Source organism: Musca autumnalis, unplaced genomic scaffold, assembly GCF_047663935.1.
Source record: "Musca autumnalis isolate F117 unplaced genomic scaffold, ASM4766393v1 scaffold_3, whole genome shotgun sequence".
Lineage (NCBI taxonomy): Eukaryota > Metazoa > Arthropoda > Insecta > Diptera > Muscidae > Musca > Musca autumnalis.
The window spans coordinates 177,141,517-177,167,330 of NW_027411866.1; the positions used below are offsets into that span (position 1 = coordinate 177,141,517).

Below are 25,814 nucleotides of genomic sequence, written 5' to 3' on the forward strand. Positions count from 1 at the left end.
TCGCACACATTCTTCTTTCGACATACAGAAACTGGCTGTTATAGAAATTTTAAAAAAATCGGAATTTTTCGAAAAAAAAAATATTTTCAAGGATATCTTATGTTTTGGCCTATTACTCAGGATCTACAAAGGATGCGCCTATACGGAAGGAGGCGTTGGAATGCTGGCGATCTCTCTTTTCCAAAAAAGCATAGCAATAAGGATGTCATTGTAGAAAATTTGAGAAAAATGGAATTTTTTCCAAAAAATTTGATTTTCAAGTATGTTTTGGCCCATTGCTCAGGACCTAAAATAGTTCGTGAATTCGGACGGTACCGTTGGAATGCTGACAGTGTCTGTTTATGCAGTGTCTGTCCATAAATTCATAGCAATTAAAATTTCATAGTAAAAAATTTGAGAAAAACGGAATTTTTTCCAAAAAAAATTGATTTTCAAGGATGTTTTGGCCCATTGCTCAGGACCTAAAATAGTTCGTGAATTCGGACGGTACCGTTGGAATGCTGACAGTGTCTGCTTTCCATAAATGCATAGCAATTAGAATTTCATAGTAAAAAAATTGAGGAAAACGGAATTTTTTCCAAAAAAATTGATTTTCAAGGACGTTTTGGCCCATTGCTCAGGACCTAAAATAGTTCGTGAATTCGGACGGTACCGTTGGAATGCTGACAGTGCCTACTTTCCAAAAATGCATAGCAATGGGCCACAACATCCTTGAAAATATTTTTTTTTTGAAAAAATTCCGTTTTTCTCAAATTTTCTACTATAAAATTCTAATTGCTATGCATTTTTGGAAAGTAGACAGCATTCCAACGGTACCGTCCGAATTCACGAACTATTTTAGGTCCTGAGCAATGGGCCAAAACATCTTTGAAAATCAATTTTTTGGAAAAAATCCATTTTTCTCAAATTTTCTACAATGAAATCCTTATTGCTATGCTTTTTTGGAAAAGAGAGATCGCCAGCTTTCCAACGCCTCCTTTCGTATAGGCGCATCCTTTATAGATCCTGAGTAATAGACCAAAACATAAGATATCCTTGAAAATAGTTTTTTTGTTTTTCGAAAAATTCCGATTTTTTCAAAATTTTTACAATATTCTAATACATGTTCTAAAACATATATCCTTGAAAATCGTTTTTCAAAATCGTTTTTACCTTCCTACGATTCTGTTATACAACTGTTATACTGTTATACCACTAGTAATGTGGTTTTTATCTTCGCTAGTTAAAATCGATTTTATCTTCACGCACATGTTTGATGCTGGGTTGGCAGTCGCTGGAAAAAAACTCGCTGCCATAGGCAGGACCGCATTCACACTATAGTTTTTCCCCTGGAAAGGGTCTTAGTAACCACCTTTTCCGCCGGAAGGCGTCTTAGTAGGCACCCTTTCCCCTGGCAAGGGTCTTAGTAAGCACCCTTTCCCTGGAAAGGGTCTGATTCAGCACCCTTTCGCGTGGAAAGGGTTTTAGGAAGCTCCCCTTCCTCTGGAAAGGTTCTTAGTAAACACCCTTTCCCTGGGTGGGTTAGGTTGCAAACTTTCCGCTATAAGGGGTCTTACATTGCACCCTTTCCCCTAGAATGGGTCTTACGTAGCACTCTTTCCCCTGGAAAGGTTCTTAGTAGCAACCGGTCCCCTGGAAAGGGTCTAAAGGAGGAACTTCACGTCTGGAAAGGCCTTTCCCTTTACCATGGGAAGGGTCTTAGGTAGCACCCTTTCCCCTGTAAAGGGTTTTAGGTAGCGCTCTTTCCGCCAGAAAGGGTCTTAGGTAGCTCCCTTTCCTCTGGAATGTGTCTTAGGTAGCACCCTTTCCCTGGAAAGGTTCTTAGTAAACACCCTTTCCTCTGGAAAAGTTCTTAGTGTGCATCCTTTCCCTGGAAAGGGTATAAAGAACGACCCTTTCTACAAAAGAATTCGCTGCCATAGGCAGGACCGCATTCACACGATAGTTTTTCCCCTGGAAAGGGTTTCAATAAGCATCCTTTCCCCTGGAAAGGGTTTCAGTAAGCATCCTTTCCCCTGAAAAGGTTCTTAGTAAGCACCCCTTCCATAGAAAGAACCACCTTTTCCCATGGAAAAGGTCTTAGGTAGCACCCTTTCCCCTGGAAAGGTCTTAAGTAGCACCCTTTCCCTGAAAAGGTTCTAAGTAAACACCCTTTCCTCTGGAAAGGTTCTTAGTAAGCATCCTTTCCCTACGTAGCACCCTTTCTCCTGGATAAGGTCTTCGGTAGAACCCTTTCCTGTCTAATCACGCTTTCCCCTGCAAAGGGTCTAAGCAAGCAACCTATCCCCTGGAAAGGGTCTTAGTAAGCACCCTTTCCCCTGGATAGGGCCTTAGGTAGAACCCTTTCCCCTGGAAGAGGGTCTAAAGGAACAACCTCTGCCCTGAAAAGAGTCTGGAAAGCCCTTTCCCCTGGAAAGAGTCCAAAGGGGCACCATTTCCCCTGAAAAAAACCTTTCAATATCAACGATTTTGTGTCCGCGAGTCACTCATAAACATTACAAAAATCTAGGATTTCACCCTTTAGCTAACCAAAAAACTTTCAGAATCGTCGACTATGTATCCCTTGTGTAACTCAAAAACCTCTATGAATTGACAAGTATTGCACACTCGAGTCATGTAAAAGCGTTTTCAAAATCCACGAGCATTGTGCCATAGTATCACCGAAAAACTTTTCGAAATCCACGTGCATTGTTCCATTGAGTTTCCGAAAAATCTTAGTAAATGGCGAGTATTGCTCACGAAAATGCACCATTATTTCTGGATTAATAATATCCAATGCACTAACAGCCACTTGACCAGCACAGCCATAACTAGTTGATATACCTAGTTGATATAATCATCACGAATACAACATTCACTCAAGTAACCCTTGGAGGTGGACATAAAACTAGCCAATTCCACTTCACTGTAGGGTAATACCATTTCAATCAATACCACCTTGAAGCAGAATTTCGAATCCTTATCGTAAATATTATCCAAAATGTAAAACACAAACATTATGGGCAAATTTCAAAATTTCTTTAATATTTTGTCTTTTCAAGACTTGATACGTAGGATGCCAAGATTACAAAATTACAACAATGGTACGTCGATAACAGGTCTTTATGGAATAGAGTTGCAAATCAGCAGTCGATAGACTACAACCAGATTCTTCTTCCAAATAGTAATCAACTTTGATCATTCAGCTATTGTGGCAGAATACAGAGGACATTAGAGAAATAGGCTTTACCATCAACATTACATCTGTAGAATAGAAAGAACAAATATAAATGTTCCCATTTCCTTTTTAATAATATATTCAGCTTCCATACCTTCACAAGGCAAACACACTATTAATACCATGAGACGGACCCACTGGTGGCCAAGCAAACTTATGCCAATCACAGGGTACACCGTCCGAAACTTGACGACGAATAACTTCAATACCAGCTGAGTCGGTATAACAGCCTACAGAATGACTTTCGAAACCGCCTAGGACAGCCTTGGCCCAAGCCTTCACATAATCTTTTCCACAATTCAGGATCAAAAGTTAAATTCTAAAGCTGAAAAATTAAAATTGGAAATATTAAATTAAAAGAAAAAAATATGTACATATGTATGTCAAATTATTGTTTTATTTTATAAATCCATTTATACAACATCAAAAACAATAACAACAGATTATTTTATTAACGAAAAAAATAATTAAAAATAGAAATACCATAGAATTTTGATAAACGATATACAAACAGATATACAAATGTCCAAAATGCTATTCCTAATATAAAAGTTACAAATAGAAAAACTGACAATATAAACAAATATTTCATATTCCATTCAAATGATCTTTCTAAATCCAATAACCACGAATAGACTTTACGGAATAGGTGCCAAATAATTCTCACTAATATTTTCATTGCACGCCAAAGGCATTTAACTGTTATTAAAATCAATTGTTGTAACAAATAATATGACAATATTCCGTAAAGCCAAAATATTATTGGATTTCTTTAAAAGATTTACAAAAGTTAATTTCACTAATCACTTCACTATTAAAATTTGCACTCTACATACCCGAATTGCTCCTCGCCTTTTTTGCACATTAATTCAGCTTTTGATTCCATCCTTTTTTCGGTTTTTGCAATTTATTTTCCTTTTCTTCCTTTTTTGCTTTCTTACCTTATTGGGGGGCCTTGTCAGACTGAATTTTAATTTGAAAAATGTCTTTTTGTCATTTGAAAATTGTCATTTTGAAATGAAATTCAAATAAGTAGGGATTTCAATGTAGAAAATTTGAATTAGAACTTTTCGGTTTTCGGCATGGTATAAGTAAAGAGGTAGATTTAAATGTAAAAAATCTATAGAACCCTTGTTTTTCCTGAATTCATAAAACTTCAAAATTAGTAAACAAAAAAGCAACAAGTGGGTTTGTTTACAATACCAATTTTAAGCATTTTATAAAAAACGCGAAAAATGAATGAAGGGCCAAGGTTTGTCCACATAATCGAGTTGTGGATATGATAAAATGTTTGTTTCAATGATAATCTGACTAACTTCTTCCATACAAATGTTCTAAAAACAATTTTGAAAATCATGGAATTCGATTGTTTTTAAAATTGTTGGCATATTATTCAAACATCACACACACATACAAATATTGTGTATATTGTTTTGACGTTTTAGGAACAGTCGAAAGAAAAAAATTGAATTGACATGAGGCTTTGGCTAACCTTTCTAATTAAACCATGGTAATGCCTATATTCATGCAAAGCAAATCATCGAGTGTTGTGGGTACCATCGTTAAAAACAATGCAACATATTATTGAATTTCCACGAATCCGAGCAATGAATTGAGCAAGCAAATGAATCAAATTGTTACCGCAAAAGGCGATAGAAACATTCTGGCAACATGTCTTTCTTCCCTACCATCATGGTACAAATACACAGGTAGCCGCATCGGCAATCGTCGGCAACATAAGATGTCAAAATTTGACATCAATTCAATGCAATTGACACATTATGTTACCATCAGCTGGCATGATAATGCTACCTGTATTATTGTACCATGCCTACCATGAAGCTATTTTTGCAGCTCTCGATTGTAAGGGGTTTGAAGAAATAGCTTTAGGATTTGCTAACCGTGCTATGGCATTGCGGGTATTCGGTTTTTACAGGCAAGTACTGCAACGAGAGCATGTCATTATGTTGATGTATTGGAAGGATCTTCACTTACTCATGCATGTAGATGATCGATGACGTGATCAGGCAGGCTACCTGTTGGAGTTCTCAGGAAGACGTTGTGACAGTTTTTAATATTTATCCTGGCGCCGCAGAGCACGTATATTCGCGAACCACACTGGCACCGCAGAGCTAATCACGGATCTGTATCTGCACCCCAAGTGCTGCCGGCTAGGGTCTTGAGGATGTTGTTCCTACATCTCAGCCTGTCGCAGACAGCTGTGGCGGACGACGTGAACATGCTGTCGTATGTGACCCCTAGAATTTTGGAATAGTTAGTGGTGGGAACTCTGCTAACGTCGACCATGACTTTCAGATCAGTACTCACTTCCGCAATTCATGTGGTGAACAGAGTGGGCGTAGATTTAGTGGATGTTTTTTGCATATTCCTCGCCTGGAAGAAGGCGATAAGATTAGTCAAATACGAGTTTAGCCTTTCACAAATGACACCAGGGGAGGTACCTGAATATCACTGCAACTTGGGTAAATACCTGTTTCATTCTACCTGTTCGGCTGCAGTTGAGGGGACTGCGGGGGAGTCTCGTATTCTGACGATGACGACTCGCTGGGGGCTTTGTTCACACAGCGTGCAGCAACATAGTCCCTGTCGTAGTCTTTCACATGGACAGAGCAACCCCTGAGATACACCCACTCACCGAAGTTTGAGTGTGGTGGATGCGTATGTGACAAACCGAAGACATCCATATTGGTCCAGGGGTTCTTTCCGTCCCAGCAGGGACTAAAAGAATCCGGAGCATTCATTCCTTAATATATCCCTAGACTAGATCAATATTCTCTTAGATCCCCATTGCGAAAAGTAATATTTATTTTCACATTTGTATCTTTTCAGATCTAAAAGATTACAATCACATCAATCAACACACATCAACGGCAGCACCGGAGGATGAACAAGCCTTGAAACAACGTCAACAAACATTACTCACAACGAAATCATGTGAAACTCCAGCTTCGGCAACAACATTGTCGCCAACCAACTCCTATAATGGCAGTATTGGAAGTGATGGTGGTGGTAGTGTTGGTGGTGGAGCACGACGTAAATCATGGACCCTATCACCACAAAGTGGTACATCAACACCCTTGAGTGGAGCACGCAAGAAAGAGAAACGAGCAAGTGTTAAGTCGCCAGCATCCTCAACACCAACAACCTCAACGGCAACAGATTCATTTAATTTATGGATAGCTCGTGAATGTTATGAAACGGTACCAGCTGAAACTGTGTTTGAGGTGGACGATGGCAGTCAGGGTATAGTGGGTCCAGCAAACTTCACCATTGACGAAGAGGCCGACGAGGAAGCAGCTGCTGTGGAAAGTTTATTGGGTGCTGCCGCAGCCTTACATGCAACGGCCAGTGCCAATAAGGAAGCCCAGATTCAGAGACGGCAAAAACATTTACGCCAACCGCAACATCGTCCATTGGAACGCTCATGGCCACCACGAGCCATTGGCAGAGATTTTCGTTTACAAGGCGATGTCTTTAAATTCGATATTTTGGATACGGATGATACAATCGATGTTTATGGTGCCGGTGCTGGAATTATGGGTTGCAATGGTTATGGCAGCAATTCGAACAGCACGAATAACTCGCCACTCTATTTGCTAAACAGTGCCAATTCTAGTAATTCATCTAATTCTAGTCCCCAGTACGAACTAAGCGCCACGCCTTCACCGCCTGCAATGAAATTTAAGCCTTTGATAAAAAAGAAAATTGGTCCTGATAGTTATATCAATACGATTACAACCAAAAAAGTGCCCGCAACGGAAACATATGAGTTTCCGGCTTTTCCTACAAAAGAAAATGCCTCGAATACACAATTTCCACAGACACCATCAACGTCATCGCTACGCCAACACCGGCCACTAACAAGAACTCTGTCCAATGGGAAATCGGCTTATGAGGAACGTCAATCTCATTCGCCAAGTCGCTTAATGCTGTCACCCAAAAGGCATCGTAGCCCACCATCGGGATGCTCAACACGTAGTGCCTCTCCGCTAGATTTTCAATTAAGTCCTGAGGCCCAGGTGTTGAATACCAGCAACAGCTGCCAACAACAACAGCAGCAGGTGTCAGCTGTGGGCGGCAATATCAACAGTCCGGGCACTCCTATTTTACACAATCGGCCTCAACAGAGGTTGTTGAAACGTGTTGGAGGTGTTGGTGCCGGTACATCTAATCTTATATGTCCACCAACACCTACCCATCATGCCAGACGTCATGCACGCATGCAGCAACAGGCAGCAGCAGCTGCAGCGGCTTTTAACAATAATCTCGATGATACGTACATTGGCACTGGGCCACCAAGTGGTGGTGGCGGTGGCGGTGCAGGGGTTAGTTTAGATTATAATTATTTATCGTCACGCACTCCGCCCTCTTCACCAGCATTTCATGGTTCTTCCAACAATCGCAGTGCCGATAATCGTTCATATGATCACATGGGGGCCGGCGCCGCAGCCGCTTCATCTTCAGCAACTTCATCCACCATTGAGGTTATCGATAATGATGAAGATGACGGCAATGCCTCGGATGATTTGGGTGTGGTCCACATAACCAGCACACGTTTGCCTTCAATACCGGAGAGAGGTGCAGCAGGTGGCCTTTTACGCACTAGTGCCATATTTTCGGCCGAAGCTGACGGCCAAACAATAAATGCTGCCACTGCTGAACCTTTACCTCCGGCATGGGAGGCCAGAATGGACAGCCATGGTCGTATTTTCTACATTGATCACACGACCCGTACAACTTCGTGGCAACGACCTGGATCCAATGGTTCGGCCACACTCAATGGTCATGGCGGCCGGGAACAACATCACCGCCAACAACTTGATCGTCGTTATCAATCTATACGACGTACCATCACCAATGAATCACGTGCTGCCAGTGCATCGGCGGCGGCGGCGATCAGTCATAACGATAATACTCAAGCCTCGCAATCACCACACCATCATCCAGCTCACAACAACAATGCACCTTCGAATTTCCAACACGTATCTTTGTCGGTTCACCCAGCTGTTCTTATGCTATGCCGTCCTGATTTTTACTCTATGCTTCATACCAATGAAGATGCTCTAGCCATTTATAATCGCAATACTGCCCTCAAGCATATGGTAATACGCATACGAAGAGATCCATCGTGTTTTCAACGTTATCAATACAACAAAGATTTGGTAGCTTTGGTGAATTCATTTGCCCAACTTAATCGGGATTTGCCCTCGAGTTGGGAAACAAAACTAGATCAATCGGGTAAACAGTTCTTTATCGATCACAATAATCGACAAACTTCATTTATGGATCCACGTTTACCCATCGACTGTCCAAGGATTATACGCCATAGGCAACAACAACAACAACAACAACACCATCCTCAATTTGATGCCATTGATGGCAATTGTATATCTGCCGCCGCGGGTGGAAATCATCCTCCCTTGCCACCGCCTAGACCATCATCAACCTCATCGTCGTCAATGACGACGACCAATTCGCGACAAAGTCAATTTATGCAAAACGATAATATGCCTCATTACACACCATCATCTACGTCATCGTCCTATAATAATGGTCCCAGCTCTTCAGTGTCATCGTCTAATAATAGTTATCACGAGATTCCAGTGGCCTATAATGAAAAGGTAACATTTGTATAGTGCTGATTTTGTGATTGAAAAAAAATATATAATGTGTTTTCTTTTACTTCTTTCTTTTCCAGGTTATTGCCTTTTTGCGACAACCCAACATAATAGAAATTTTACGTGAACGCCAAGGCCAAAATAATGTATCGCGTTCGTTAAGGGAAAAAATCAATATACTTCGTGTCGAAGGTGTCCCAGCATTAGAAAGAATGGCTCATGATTTACAATTAACCATTATGTTAAGGTAAGTCCAAAAAATAAAACATATATTTCACAAGAACGTAAGGTTTATGCGGGGTGCTTGTTAAAAGCTTTACCAATCTAGTACAAAGTCTAATTATTGTCGAATTAAGTCCAGCTTCTTTGTACTAATAATTTTAAGAAACGTTTTGGATAGACTCTGGCGTATAAAGCAATCTTCTTTCCTTACAATAGCTTTACATAATAAAAGGAGGGACAATTGTAAGAGGTCTTACCTTAAATTTGAAATTCCAACTTATTTTCGAATAATAGTATGGCTTAAACCTGGGGTGCTAGTCCGTGGTCGGATTTATTCTACCGTCGACCTGGACATTCAGCGACATTCTCATCTCCCCTTTTATTATTACAAATACCGCCCTGTGGCCATGAGCAGTTCCAAAAACATCTACATGTGCTAAATTTTGTGACCGTTGATTTAAAACGGAATAAAATAGGAGTTTAAAATTTCACAAAAATATCAACAATGGGAATCCATGACAGATCGTAAGAGAATATGTAACAAGGGGTGGGTGGGTTCTGTTTCACTCTAAGCTGTTTGTTGTTGTTGTAACAGTGTTAATTATTATGTTTGTATGTTCGTTCTTCTGTTCAATCTGGCTCTGGGTCCATCTCCAGTTCCAGGAAAATGGCTGCTTCGATGGGATGATCCACTGGAGTTGAATGAGTAGGTTTGGCGGGGTAGTTGAAAAAGTGCTTTGCGTCGTGCGGGCTCATACCGCATACTGGGCAGATGTCTTGCACGGCGCGATCGATTTCCGCCCAATACCAATTTAGGCGACTGCAATTTCCCGAGCGTAGTTGAGCCAAAACTACTCTAGTTTGTCGCGGCAGCCGACGCCCCTCAGCTGCGATAGATGAGGGATGTACTCCTAGGACTTTATTCACACTATGATTGCTTATGGCCTTAGCAACTGCGTCCGTGTAAATGCTATTTAAACCTGCTTGACATACCTGTTAATCTAGGTGTTCTCTCCTGTATCGTTGGACCTCTCCCTCTAGAGCCTGGATATCCTTCCTGATGTGCTGAATGTATCTCTTGAATTCCAGAGCGTCTGACTTTCAAACACACATTTTTGATTATCCAATGTTTCAAACTAGACCGGTGAGGGGTGAGTCCGACGTTGTTGACTTTATTAAAGGCTTTTGATAAATCTGTTCTATGAAACTGCCGTTTCTGGTTTATTCCGCGTCTGATATGTGTGGAGATGGCATGTAGTGCAGGTGTTTACGAAATCCATTGTGATCGGTATTTTTATAATTCTATGTCGATATAACCATGTCCTTCTGTCCGTCTCACAGAGGGGAAACATAGGCCTAAAGTTGCTCAAAACTCAAAATATGAAAATCGTTTTTTTATGAAAAAAATTTTGATAAACGGCAATCAGACTCTTTTCTACATTTGCTATAACCATCCTCGACTTTGTAAGATTAACCAATCCAATGCAGCAGTCGATTGAACTCAGCCATACTGAAAACAAAAAGTAAATTTTCAAAAACTAAAAAATTAGGTGAACATTAAAATTACATTATTTTCGCGAAAATTTATATTTTTCAAGATTTATTGTTTTTGTACAGTCTCCGAACAAGATTAGCATTTAAAATTTTCAGAATGATTTTACATCTTTGCTCTTTAAGAATGGTGATACATATCCTCTTTATGAAAATTTTTTATGATAATTTTTAAGATTACTAAAATTTCAATAGTGAAAAAGTCTATTTCCCCGTCGTTTCCCGACCATAGTTTCTTCTAATGTTTTATGCGCTTGATTCTCAAATATCAGATTCAATCATAAAAAATTACGCATATTTGCGCCATTCCGAAAAAATCTAATTTTTCTTAACTAAAATAGGAAATATTTTTATATGGAATTGCAAGGATTACTCACACTAAATTTTGTTCCGCCTTATAACCGGGGCTCTTATTTATCAGACTAAACCAACACCTACCAAATATGTTTGCATTATTCAAAAACATTCACGGCTTTTCTCAAATGAATTGAGGAAAATATAATTTATGTAAGTTTCAAAAAATAAAATTTGGAATGAAATATATGTATATGAGACTATATATACATCTGTACCGATTTGTTTGAAAATTGGCACAATGTTTTTTTTAGGCTAGTTCAGGTTGCATGTGTCAAATTTCAGTGATTTTGGTGCATTTTTATCTCATATCAGATGCGAATATATATGGAAGCTGCATCCAAATCTGGACCGATTTTCATTATTTTCTATAGGATTAATCTTTGTACAGAAGATATACTTCGTGCAAAATTTTATATCAATCCGACTGTAAATGAGCTTTCTAGGGCTTTTGATCAACTTTTAACACACATTTCCCCTCTGTGCGTCTGTTGAAATCAAGATACAGCTCACAATTTTTAAGATAGAGCCTTGTAATTTGGTACAGAAGTTTCTATTGCTCCTAGGATGATTGGTATTGCAAAAGGGCTATATCTGTCCACATTTTGATATAGCCCCCATAGAACGGTACCACCCGAAATTTGTCGGTATAGATCCAGGCCCTTATATTGTCTCCGTATAACGGTACCTCCCGATTTTCGGTATTTTAAAGGTTGTGTTCACAGCAACCTACCGAAATGGCTGAAATTTGGTATTTAGTCTTCATTTGGGTTAAACGTTCCATATGAAATTTGTCGGTATAGGTCCACCTCTTCATATAGCCCCCATAGAAGTGTACCTCCCGATTTTTGGTATTTTGAAGGGTTTAGCCTCATTATCACACCGAAATGGCTGACATTTGGTACTTAGTTTTCGTTGGATGTATAAAACTTTTTCCCAGAAATTTGTCGGTATAGGTCCACGTCTTCATATAGCCTCCATAGAACGGTTCCACCCGATTTTCGGTATTTTGAAGGTTTTTGCCTCATTATCACACCGAAATGGCTGAAATTTGGTACTTAGTCTTCGTCATGGGTATAAAACATTCTCCAAGAAATTTGTCGGTATAGGTTCACGTCTTCATATAGCCCCCGATTTTCGGTATTTTAAAGGTTGTGACTACACCAACCCACCGAAATGGCTGAAATTTGATATTTAGTCTTTGTTGGAGGTAATAGCCTTTCTAACTAAAATTCGTCAGTATAGGTCCACGTTTCGATATAGCCCCCATAGAACGCCCCCATATTCCACCGAAAGTCTGAAAATTGTTATTTAGTCTTCCATGGGTTATAAAATATTCCAGAAGAGAATTATCAGTATAGATCCCCGGGTTAATATTTTCACCATAGAAGCCTATCGCTTGATTTTCGGTATTTTGAAGGTTTTACCGAAATATCGGAAATTTCGTAGTTAGTCTTCTACTTACATATATTGCAAAAATACCGTCTTGGCAGTGTTTTTGGAATATTCGGACCATTATAGAGATAAATATGGAGAGCAATGTTATATCGTTGTAACAAAGACCTCAGAACTTTACGTCGCTAATTTACTGAAAAACATCGGTAGTTATCGAAATTATAAGCATTTTAATTTTACCGACAATTGTCGGTACCTCAAAAAATGATTTTGAGAATCGCACTACAGACCTCTTATATGGGTCTTATATCAAAAAAGGGGATTTCTGGATAAAAGCTTAGCCATAAGGCTTAGGGTATATTTAAATACCCCTTAAACCATAGGATTTCCTTCAAAAAGTTCAGGTTGTTCTGGTGACTTATAGTATTGTACAACTTTGAACTTTTTCCTATTGGGGAGAGAATTAAAATTTCGGTATAGACGAAATTATTTATGAAAAGTACCGCACGGCCTTAGTTTTGTTGATATAAATCTCAAGTCCAAAATTACGAGTCAGTCTCTCCATGTCTTCTAATTTTGACGGTATGTTGGAAATCAAGTGAGCGAGAAGACAGATGTCATCCGCAAAATTTGTCAAGTTCTCTGAGAGTAGACATGATTGATCATTTCATCCAGTATAATAGTGAACAGTCGGGTTGATAGAGGACATTCTTGCTTTACACCGCCTTTGTGTGAAACGGTTGGCTTAGGTTCCCGTTGTGAAGACTGAGCGTTCTGGAAGTGGCTATTATGCCAGACTACAAACCAAGGGGTTCAGGTTCAAATCATGGCGTAAGAGAAAAATTCTTTCAAAGTGGTATTGGAATGTTCATAAATAACATCCATCCTCTGAAATTTTAAAAAAAACCTATGCATCATCGACTCTAGAGCATAACTCCAGCCTGAAGTAAAAGTTAATACTAAAATAACATAGACTCCAACCACTTAAAATAAAAGAAGGCGTTGCTTCTATGAAACGATAGTTGACAGCAAATCGCCTAGGATAGGCAGACCAAATACAACAATGATTTAGGAAACGGACAAAAAACACAATAAAAAGAGACTAGTTAAAACGATTTAAAAAAAAAAACGTTTTTTTGTTGGGGAATTTCTTCATGTTAAAAAACAATAATCTAGAGAACGTTAAAAACTTGGGTTTTGTTCGTCGGGTTAATAACCCTCGCCTAGAAAAGACAGCCTACTATGAAAAAACGAAAGAAAAACAAACCCCTCTAACGTTGGCGAACCCCGCAAACGTTTTAAGGACCACGATCTGCGAATCTGCACCTAGAATGTTCGCACTCTTTATAGGGAAAGTGCAGTTTACGCATTGGCAGATGTACTTGAAAAGTACAAGACCAATATTACTGCCATACAGGAAATACAATGGATTGGGAAAGGCGTCACAACAACACCTAAAGGTGACCCACTGTATTATAGCTGCCATGACGTAAAGTATGAGTTTGATTGCGGATTCGTAGTTAGTCGGAGACTAAAACATCTGGTATCAAGCTTCACCCCAGTGAATGAAAGACTTGCTGCAATTCAATTAAAAGCAAAATTCTTCAACATCAGCTTTATTTGCTCATGCTCCCACTGAAGACAAGGACGAACAAAGCAAAGATATATTTTACGAGCGGTTAGAAGAAACTTATGGCCGTTGCCCTGTCCATGACATTAAAATTATACTAGGCGATTTTAATGCCAAAATTGCAGAGGAGAATATCTTTGGCCCAACAGTCGGGAAATTCAGTCTCCACAGTAAAACATCTGACAATGGTATGAGGCTGACAGATTTTGCAGTACCGCAGCATATTCCACTCAACTGGCCCAACTGCATAATCAAAGCACTTCTCGTCCCGATGACATATCAGGACAATGGCAAAACATTGCAACGCGTAGCGCACGAGAGAGGTATCCGGAGAAAAGGAGGGAGGAGAAACGTATTTTCCGCAGGAAAAATAGGTAGATGGAAAAGCGGGAGTGTGAACAAATCGAGATGTACAGGAGACAGAATGAAGTCCGAAAATTATACCAAAGAGTGAAACATCAAACTAATGGCTTTGGAGCATCCTCCTGTAGAGACCAGCGAGGTAATCTGGTAACTGATACAGATAGTGTGCTAATTACATGGAAAGAGCATTTTTCCAAACTATTGGTATCCAATAGTAGCGAAGTCGACGAAGATACCACAGATCCAATCCCAGAAGAAGGTATTGAATGTATACTACCCGGCAAAGATGAGGTAAAGACAGCAATAATCCGGCAGTTTAAAACCGAAGGCGACACGCTGATAAGGTGTATGCATCAGCTAGTTAGCTCCATCAGGCAGGAAGTACGCGTACCCGACGATTGGAACCTGAGCATCCTGTGTCCCGTCCATAAGAAAGGAGATAAGACTTTATGCTCCAACTATAGGGGCATAAGTCTTCTCCCTATCACCTACAATATAGTGTGAGGAATATTGTGCGAACGACTAAAGCCCATGGTCAAGGAAATAATTGGACCATACCAATGCGGCTTTAGACCTGGCAAGTCCACCATTGGACAGATATTTACCCTGCGGCAAATCCTGAAGAAGACCCAAGAGATGCAGATCGACACCTACCACCTTTTTGTCGATTATAAAGCAGCCTTCGACAGCCCACTACGTTCAAAGGTATTCCAAGCCATGTCTGAATTTGGTATCCCCACAAAGCTCATTCGGCTTTGTAAAATGACTCTAACTGAAACAAGATCTTCATTTAAAATAGGAAAGAGCAGCTCCGAAGAGTTTTGTACCTAAAGAGATTTCAGGCAAGAAGACAGCCTTTCGTGTGATCTTTTCAACATCCTGCTAGAAAAGGTTATACGAGAGGCAAACGTCAAAAGAAGTGGCACAATCTACACCATGTTACTTGCTTATGCTGATGACATAGACATCATGGGACGATCAGTAAAAGAAGTAACCGATACCTTTATGAAGGTCGAAGAAGAATCTGGTTGGTCTGGCGATAAACGGCGAGAAGACCAAGCTGATGGTGTCGACGCGCAATGCGTCCATTGAGATCGGACCAACTGTTGAAGCTGGTTCCTATAATTTTGAGGTAGTAAAAGACTTCGTATACCTCGGCACCACCGTAAACACAACAAACGACATCATTTGTGAAATAAAAAGAAGAATTGTATTGGCCAACAGATGCTACTTTGGCTTAAGTAAGCACTTTAAAAACAAAGCCACAACTCAAACAAAAATAACGCTTTACAAAACACTGATACTACCCGTGCTGATGTATGGCTCCGAAGCCTGGGTACTTGCGCAAGCAGACATGGCAGTGCTTGGTGTGTTTGAGAGAAAAATTCTTCGAAAAATCTACGGACCAATCTGCGTTGACGGTGAATATCGACGTCGCATGAATCACGAGCTGTATCTGCTATACAACGACATCAATATTGTTAAACGTATCGAGATGCTAGGCATTTCATAAGAATGAGCGATGATGAACCCGCTAAAAAGGCGTATAAATATGAGCCGATTGGCGGTGCACGCCGAATTGGCAGGCCAAAGAATGGATGGCGTAAGCAAGCGGATGAAGAGATGACAGAAAGAGAAGCAATAGACAAGCAGAAATGGAGATCTTTTCTTAGTTCGGCTTACAGAACAAATGTTCTGTAATGGGCCAGCTAAGTAAGTAAGTAAGAGACATTATGACGTAACGTTAGGTTTTGGTTTCAACTTAGGTGTTCTATCTGGTACGAACACGAGTTAAAGCTGTTTTACATTTTTGGTCTGTTCCAGAACTGCAAGAATCTACCAATTTTTACTCTTTTTTCCGATAACATAAAGGAAAAATGTTATCGTAGTAAAAAATAGTAGTTCTTGCAGGTTCTGGAACAAAAAATTGGAAATTAAATTATCACCTTTTCTTCCATTCTATTCTTTAATCTGTAGCATACATCGTATAGCCAGCATATAAATACTGAATACAAATTAACAAATCTATTAAACAATTAACACAAAATATTAGCAATAAAATAAACATCTAACTAATAATAGCAATGGGAAATAACAAATATTAACACCTTGCAAATAATATCTAAACTGTTTCTATTGTGATTGGTGGTGGGTGGGAGTGTTTGAATTCCGTCGACGTTATACCTTTCAGTATTAATTATTGGCGCTAATTTGAAGATGTCAATAACTCACACAGTACAGTGAGCCAGCCGAGTACGTTGTACATGTGCGAAATGAATTTTTATGAATTCGATTCGCTACATGACCGAACATGTATCGTCGTCGTATTTAATTAGAGTTGTCAATATTAAGACAATTTAATTACGATTGTTAGATAGTTTAAACGTGCCGTCAATAAAAGGAAATTGTATCGTAACAATTATAATTTTAATAAATATTTGCAATGGGAAATTTCAGGGAATTATTTTTATTTTTTGTATTTAATAATTAGTTAGCCAATATAACATTAGTGGAATTGTTTAATTAGATTTCAGAATATTCATATTCATATAAAAATTGTTTTTATCGGAAAAATCCTTTAGATGTGACAAATGTTTTAATTCTTATCAACTCTTAACTTATCATATAATACATACGAGTATGTATGTTAATATATACATTTACTTAATTCAATACGCTTAAAATATCAAACATTTGCAAAAAAAAAAAAAAAAAACAAATCGCTGCATGTAATTACTCTCTTATCTTCACACAACTTGGAAGTATTTTGTAAGCAAATGGAACACGCCTCCATTATAATATTTGTTTTTTTTTCTTTGGCAAATATTTGCATTTGATATGACAAACAACAGTTATTATAATCTAATTAAATTGAAATCAACAAGACATTGACATTCCAACACAAACTGCAAGCCTCTACAAACAAGCCTGGGAATATTAAATATTTGTTTTAATTTGTTATTGTTATTTTACATTTTAACAATTAATAATAAATACTCGAGAATACTAACAAATCTTAGAAATTATCTCCAAGGGATTTCTTCATTCGTGGAATTATTGACGTCTTCCTCTTTGCAATCTCATAGTAAGCAATATGGAGGTATTGTATGTAAGCATCGGAATAAGCCAAGCTGCAATCAGTCATAAGTAAATTAATGGAAAAAATTGAAATTTTTATGAATGAATGAAGTAGTCATAAAGATTTCCTAACATTATCTGTATTGAAATTTATTGGAAAATATTATTCAACGAAATCTGAATCATTATTATAGCTTAGGTCCAACATTACCTTTTTTCCTAGATACACTCGTTGATTAGCACTAAATATAGTTGTTGTTGTAGCAAGGCAAATATCTTCGTTCGTAGATAATTTCAGTTATCTGTTTAAGGTTCTTCTGTGCTCAGGTTCAAAAGTTCTGTAACCTGGACTGGCTGCGTCCATACAGAGACATGTAAGTGGGTTTAGCTGGGCAGTTAAAATTATGCAGCGTATTGTGCGGTACCAGTCTCCATGCAGGGCATTTTTTGTTGTTGTAGCAACGCATATATGCATGTTCGTTCGTGTGAAAGTACTGCAAGTGCCGTCTTACCTGAACTGGCATTTTTCAAGACTAAGACATTATTGATTCATTCAAGTCATTCGCACATACTAAGCCGAATCATTCACATCACAGTTATGAACTCGTTCATGTAAGACGTTGTGTTATTTCTTGTATAGGCTTGACCACATTGACCACAAGCTTGTTTGACTGTAAGTGGCAACATGACATTTTCAAGTTTTTGGTCACTTGTGCGTATATTGTGGTCAATGTGGTCACTTGTTAGTCATTGTGGTTGCTTGTGCGTATATTCATATGGGGAATTCTGAGTGAAATCGGAAACTTTTAATTATGTCTTAGGTACTTATGTATATTTCCATTAGTTTTTATGCATTGAATTACTTTAATATTTTTTGATCTGATTAAAAAAAAAAAACATTTAAAACCTAATAAAAACTGACACACCACCCATGTGTTGAGCGACTTCATCTTGTTTGTTTGGTGGTTGCGTCGGCTTGGTTGGTCTTCAACATTTCGTTGTGTGGCTTATATGATATCGAAAATTTCTTTGGATGGCTTGATTGACTTGAAAATTTTGTTGAGTCGGCATGGCTTGGTTGGTCTTAAAAAATTCTTTGAGTTGATTTATTTGACTCGTTGGGAACGTTGGCATTGAACGACTTAACTTGTTTTTATACCCTCCACCATAATATGGGGTGGTGGAGTCATTCCGTTTGTAACTACTCGAAATAATCATTGCAAACTATATATATTCTTGATCAGCGTGCAATTCTACATCGATATAGCTAGGTCCGTACGTCTGTTTGTCCGTCTGCGGAAATCACTCTAGCGTCCGAACGGATTGAAGTAGGTGGATGAAATTTTGATAAAATCTATTATATGTATGTACGTAAGACTTTTGGTATTGAAAGCGGGCTATGTATGTCCACGTTTTCGTATAGCCCCTATACAAAGTGACGCGTCGTTTTTTTAAAGAAATTTGTAAGATATTTGTCCTATTTGACCACCGAATCGGTTGTAATTTGGTATTATGTCTTTTCAGAGGCTAAAAAATATTTCTACCAAAGTTTGTTTATATAGGTCCACGTTTTGGTATAGCCCCCATAGGGCGATACCTCCCGATTTTCGGTATTTTGAAGGTTTTAGCCTCATTATCACTCCGAAATGGCTGAAATTTGGTATTTAGTCTTCGTTGGGGGTACAAAACATTACCCCAGAAATTTGTAGGCATAGGTACGCGCCCTCATATAGCCCCCATAGAACGGTTAATCCAGATTTTCGGTATTTTGAAGGTTGTGACCTCAATATCCCACCGAAGTGTCTGAAATTTGGTAGTAATTCACCGAAATGGCTGAAATTTGGTATTTGGTCTTCATTTGGAGTATTAAACGTTCCATATGAAATTTGTTGGTATAGGTCCACGCCTTTATATAGCCCCATTAGAACTCACCTCCCGATTTTCGGTGTTTTGAAGGTTGTAGCCTCAATATTCCCCGAAATGGCTGATATTTGGTATTTAGTCTTCGTTGGGGGTACAAAACTTTCTCCCAGAAATTTGTAGGCATAGGTACGCGCCCTCATATAGCCCCCATAGAACGGTTAATCCAGATTTTCGGTATTTTGAAGGTTGTGACCTCAATATCCCACCGAAGTGTCTGAAATTTGGTAGTAATTCACCGAAATGGCTGAAATTTGGTATTTGGTCTTCATTTGGAGTATTAAACGTTCCATATGAAATTTGTTGGTATAGGTCCACGCCTTTATATAGCCCCATTAGAACTTACCTCCCGATTTTCGGTGTTTTGAAGGTTGTAGCCTCAATATTCCCCGAAATGGCTGATATTTGGTATTTAGTCTTCGTTGGGGGTACAAAACTTTCTCCCAGAAACTTATCGGTACAGGTACACGCCTTAGTATAGGTACACGCCTTAGCGATTTTCGGTGTTTTGAAGGTTGTAGCCTCAATATTTCCCGAAATGGCTGATATTTGGTATTTAGTCTAGGGATAGGTAATGGAAAGCATTAATCGATTTTTCGACTATTCGATTATGGTCTAAATCTAAAAATGCGATTTTTCGGTCTTGCGATTATTTCAGTTGTCTTAAAACTCGACTTTCGACTTTTTCATAACCGCAGAAAATCGACTATTCGTCGATTTTCGAGTTTTCCTTTGAAACTGTAAAACCGCCAAAAGTGTAAAACCGCCAAGTCCACAATCTATGGTCAAACTCGAAAATCGATCACAAGATAATCGATTATGCGATTTTCCTTCCAGACAAAAGTCGACTACGATTTTTAGATTTTTGACTGCAAAAAATCGATTAATCGATTAACCGAAAGTCGACTTACCTATCCCTAATTTAGTCTTCTTATTCGAAACTTATCGGTACAGGTACACGCCTTAGTATAGCCCCCGTAGAACGGTACCTACTGATTTTCGATATTTTGAAGCTTGTGACCTCAATATCCCACCGAAGTGACTGAAATTTGGTAGTAAGTCTTCGTTAAGGGTATACAACATTCCACTTGAAATTTGTCGGTATAGGTCAACGCCCTAATATAGCCCCCATACGATATCTACCAATTTTCCGAATTTTTGGGATTTACTTCGTGGTGGAGGGTATAAAAATTTCGGCCGGGCCGAACTTAGCGCTTTTCTTACTTGTTAGTTTCAATGCTTGAATGGAGAAAGAAGTGGTTTATGCAGAAGTTTAGTTCGCCTATTATTTCAATTATCAGGTTCCTCTGTATCCAGAAATTAAACATTCTGCAACCTGGACTGGTTGCGTCCATCAAGAATCAGGTCAGTTGGGCAGCTAAACAAATGTGGTCCCAATCTACATGCCCAAGTGTAGTCTCAATCCACATGGGCTAAAACCACTCGTGTTTGCCCTGGCAGCTGGCTTTCTTCTGCTGGAATGGATGGGGGTGGTCCCCAAGTGCGGCCTTCACACTGTATCTCTGTACTGCCTGCACGATCGTCTCGGTGTGGATGCTATACAAGCCTGCCTGATAGGCTCGTTGGTCTAGAGGTTCTCTTTTATACCTTTGGACCTCTCTTTCTCCAGATGATAAAGGTATCCCTTGACTTGCCTGGGTGGGGAAGCCTGTCCATTAAATGGTGACAGGGATGCTCACGGGCGGTAACACCCAAACAGGTACTGCATCGACAACATCCACCACAGACCGGTCTATTGCATTGTAAGAGGTCAACAAAGTTTCTTTGTCAGCACGCTAAGTGCTGCCGGCCAGCGATTTGAGGACCTTGTTCCTACTTCAGATCTTATCGCGAACTGCACTAGGTCAGCTATGTAGACATTTAACCTATCACATATGTTATCGACGACGCACAGTGTTTCAGAATCGTTTCTTCCTGGTCAAAACTCTGTAACTTTTGAACGGAGAGATATTTTCATAGGAATTCAATTCAAAGTTAAAATTATGAGTTTTTTCATATTTCGCATCAAAATATGAGTGTTTTTGAGATTTTCATATGTTATAACTATTTAACATGTAAAAAAGTATAAGTCAGCTTTGCCGACAGAAATATACCCTCAGCCTCATCGAATGTATTTAGAATATTTTCAGAATTTTGTGGCCCTTTTGGATATTTGAACTTGCCAACAAAAATGTGTATTAGGATTTAAGTTCAAGAGTGTTGCGGAAGAAAGGACCGACATAGTTCATTGTCTATGTGGATCTTATTTTGAGAGTCATATCTTTTTGATAGATATGGCGTCCACTAGTCATTTCAGAGGGTCATCGTATAACTGTTGGACGTATGCTAGGAAGCATGGACTTGTCCACGGAAAACATAATATTGCTGTAAACAGGACCACAACGAACAGCATCGGTACACATTTCCAAAGGATCCTAAACTGCACTTATACACAAATGTTTAACTTTTGTGGGGGAGGTACTCTAAAGAGAGGACAGATATGGGCCATTTTAGAAGTTAAACTAAATTTGGACAAAATATTGGGAGATCAAAAGTTTGGACCAAATCGGACCCGTTCAAGAGAAATCGTGCATACCATTTTATTGATTTTTTTTAATATTCGGCTGAAGTACCGAAAGTTGTGGACCGGTATTGTCCATCTTCGAACTGAATCTAAGTTTGGACAAAATATAACGAAGGCCAAATTTTGAACCAAATCGGTTGATCGTGCTCTACAGCCACTAAATATTGTGCCATAGGGTTTTCTACATCTTTCGGGAGGTTTTCTCAAGAAGTATGGACTTGCCCTTGCCTAAACAAAAATCAAAGTGATTCGTGAGGATATAACCTATCCGAAGTTTTGTGTGGGAGGCACCGGAAGGAGTGGACAAATATAGTGCATATTCGAACCTAATCTATATCTGGTAGATATATGTATGAGTAAATTGAGTAAAGTATGGACCAAATCGCTCACTCCCTTTAAGAATTATCGTGGGCACAATTTTTCCGAACATTTTTGAACTTTTGTGGGGGAGGTGCATGAAGGAGTGGACCGATATGGCTTATCTTTGAACTTAAACTAAGCTTGAACAAAATATTACGAAAGCCAAATTTCGGACCGAATCGACATCGACATGGTGTCATAGGGATTTTCTTTGCACCTTTCGGGCTATTTTCTCAGCAAGTTTGGACATGCCCCTGATGAAACTTGTACCGTCGTATGGGGGGCAGTGGATACAAGTTGTTGTAAAAAAATCAAAGCGATTCGAGAGCTGGTCCTAAACTTAAATTTTGAAATTTTTCCGAAATTTTGTGTGGGAGGTACCCGAAGGAGTGGACCGGTTGAGTCCATGTTGGAATCTCATCTAAGTTTGGTAGAAATTTCACGATGTGCAAAGTATGGATCAAATCCGTTACTTCCCTCAAGAATTATCGTGCGCACAATTTTTCCGAACATTCTCGAACTTTTGTGGGGAGGTACCGGAAGGAGTGAACCGATATAACCCATCTTCGAACTTAAACTTAGTTTGGACAAAATATTACAAAAGCCAAATTTTGGATCTAATCGGTTGATCCGTTCGAGAGTTATCGTGCGCTCCAGCCAACCAGACAGATGGACGGACATGGCTAAATCAACTCCAATTGTCTGAAACGGATTTCGTCCAAACATACTTGGGGTCTAGAATCATTATTTCGATGAGACACATTTTGCCCGTACGAAAGTTGATATATCCTCGTTAACATAAATGCTGAGGGTATAAAAAGGTCAAACACAAATAAACAAACCTCAAAAATAACAATTTTTTTTTTTAAATTTATTTTGTTTTCCAATATTAATAAAAAATAATTTAAAAAAAATTAAGTTTCAGTGTTTTATTTAGAAATGCACTTAAAACTAGAAAATAATTTGTCGCTTAGTCTCAATAAATATATTCTTTCTCATGATGGAATTTGTCAAATAAGTCGCTTGTCGTTTAATTTTGCCACCATTTATAATTTAAATACAAGCGTTTTATTTGAGAGATTCCACCATGAGAAAGAATATATTTATTGAGGCTAAGCAACAAATTATTTTCTAGTTTTAAGTGCATTTCTAAATAAAACACTGAAACCTAATTATAAAAGAAAAATATATAATAAAATACTTTAAAATGCGTGAGATCGTGTAGTACAGATATATAAGGGCTATACCAAAACCTGAAACTTATGTCCATAATGTTTGGTGCGGAAGTTTCTGTACCATTGGCAACTCCCAATGCCAAGTTACAGCCAATTCTGGCTAAAAATGAAGATAAAATCCTTAAAACACTTGAAATCGGGTGGTACCACTATATGGGGGCTATACCAAAACCTGGACCTATGTCAACAATTTTTGGTGGAGAAGTTTCTGTACCATTGGGGACTCCAAATGCCAAGTAACGCTATATGGGGGCTATACCAAAACCTGGACCTATGTCCACACTTTTTGTTGGGGAAGTTTCAGTACCATTGGGAACCCCAAATGCCAAATTACAGCCTATTCGGGTTAAAAATGAAGATAAAATCTTTAAAACACTTGAAATCAGGTGGTACCGCTATATTGGGGTTATACCAAAACCTGTACCTATGTCCATCATTTTTAGTGAGGAAGTTTCTGCACCAATGGGGGTCCCATTGCCAAGTTACAGCCAATTCGGCCAAAAAATGAAGATAAAATCTTCATAATACTTGAAATCGGGTGGTATCGCTATAAGGGGGCTATACCAAAACCTGGACCTATGTTCACAATTTTTGGTGGGGAAATGTCTGTATCGTTAGAAATCTCAAATGCCACATGACAGCTCATTCGGGCAAAAATTAAGATAAAATCCTCCCGCTATATGGCGGCTGTAGGAAAAAATGGGCCCATATTCATGTATTGTCATCCAAATCTGAAAAGTGTGCAAAGTTCCGGTTCGATTGATCAACTGCGTTAAAAATTAGTTACTAGATTTGAACTAAATAGGGTGGTACCGCTATATGGGGGAAAAATGGACCCATATTGGATTTGGTTTCATATTCATGTGTTGTCATCCAAATCTGAAAAGTGTGAAAAGTTTCAGTTCGATTGATCAACTGCAACTGTGTGGAAAATGAGTTACCTGATTTGAAAAGGAAGTTAAATAAAACACCGTAAAAACACTGTAAAAATAGACCAATATTGGTTTTGATTTCATATTCATGTATTGTCATCCAAATCTGAAAAGTGTGCAAAGTTTCAGTTCGATTGGTCAACTGCAACTGTGTTAAAAAAGAGTTACCAGATTTGAACTAAACGGACACCAAATCAAGTTAATAAAACACTGTAAAAAAGTACTCCTTTGGTTTTCACAAAACTCATATTACTCTTAAAAAACTCATATATTAAAAACATCTCCTTTACTCAAATGGAAAGCTGTAATTAATACGGGAAACGGTATGAAAAAAACAACTTTTTACCCATGTAATTTCAATAAATTTAAAAAAGTGTTAAGCGGACAGAACGGGACGGGTACAAAAGAACGGGATGGGTGGGATGGGTACAAAAGTATGTTCCATGTTGTTCCCTAAAAGTTTTACTCCACTAAAGTTGGAATTTCACTAAAATTTAGTGCCTGAGGAAAAGTAAAGTAGCTCAGTACGTCTAAACACTACGGTAATTTATTAAAACGTGTGTTAAAGGCAACAATTCTACCTTCCTAACAAAAAAATTAACACAATATATTTTATAGTTTCCGCGAAATAGCTATATATAGCTATTTCTTTCTCCAGAAATTTGCAAAAATTCCGTATTTTCCAAAAAGGGGAAAAAGTGTCGTCTTTAGGAACATACCTTTCAATATTTTGACCCAAATTTTGCTTTCCGTAGTTTCAATGTGATTGCTATCGAATACCATATAGAAATCGGTGACGACAAAAAATTTGGGTTTTGGCCAAGAAAATCCATTTCTGGACTATTGTGCGCTGTGCGATTGACTGGATTTGACTGAAGACATGTCATATCAAAAATAATCTAAAACAGATAACAACAAAGATATAACTCTAGTTCCTAATGCCCTTTAGGGTCTCGATCAAAAAATTCATTTCAAGGGCTTTTAACCCCAAAAAGGAATTTTCCACCTCCCAATAATTCGGTTCACAGTCTTAAAACATTCACAGTCTTGAAACATTTATTTTCATATAATTTTGAAGAAATCGACTGTATTTATTATTCAATTACATTTTAGCATACTTATAAAGTAATTAGAAAATTTATTAACAAAAAAAATTAAATTCTAATTTAAAATGCACAGTTCAACGGCCCATAATCGAACATTATAAAAGGTCATTATTTTAAATAAATATTTCCTGTAATTTAATGTAAAAAAAAAAAACAAAAAGGCATAACAATTGAAATCTAAGGTTTACCACAACAAAATTTACACAAATTAATAATATTTACAAATTA

At 38.4% G+C, this 25,814-nt stretch overlaps 1 protein-coding gene and 1 long non-coding RNA gene across 4 annotated transcripts in view; one reads left to right on the forward strand and one right to left on the reverse strand.

The window, feature by feature from the left end:
* Positions 1 to 25,814, forward strand: part of Hecw (Hecw ubiquitin protein ligase) — a 91,150-nt gene that overhangs the window by 14,462 nt on the left and 50,874 nt on the right. Inside the window, exons 1-3 of one of the 2 annotated variants that reach the window (XM_073975922.1) lie at positions 5,646 to 5,700; positions 6,068 to 8,859; positions 8,937 to 9,103. In XM_073975922.1, the coding sequence (XP_073832023.1) occupies positions 5,661 to 5,700; positions 6,068 to 8,859; positions 8,937 to 9,103 (2,999 nt within the window). In that variant the 5' untranslated portion in view covers positions 5,646 to 5,660. Of the gene's footprint in view, positions 1 to 5,645; positions 5,701 to 6,067; positions 8,860 to 8,936; positions 9,104 to 25,814 lie in introns of those variants that run through there. The other variant, XM_073975921.1, reaches the window with a different exon arrangement.
* LOC141396702 (uncharacterized) lies at positions 3,156 to 4,292 on the reverse strand. Of its 2 annotated transcripts, XR_012411226.1 has the most exons (4): positions 4,054 to 4,292; positions 3,701 to 3,987; positions 3,312 to 3,542; positions 3,156 to 3,243 (listed from the first exon to the last, which is right to left on the reverse strand). It is a non-coding gene; the product is annotated as an uncharacterized lncRNA (long non-coding RNA). The 2 variants fall into 2 exon arrangements; XR_012411225.1 differs by lacking the exon at positions 3,701 to 3,987.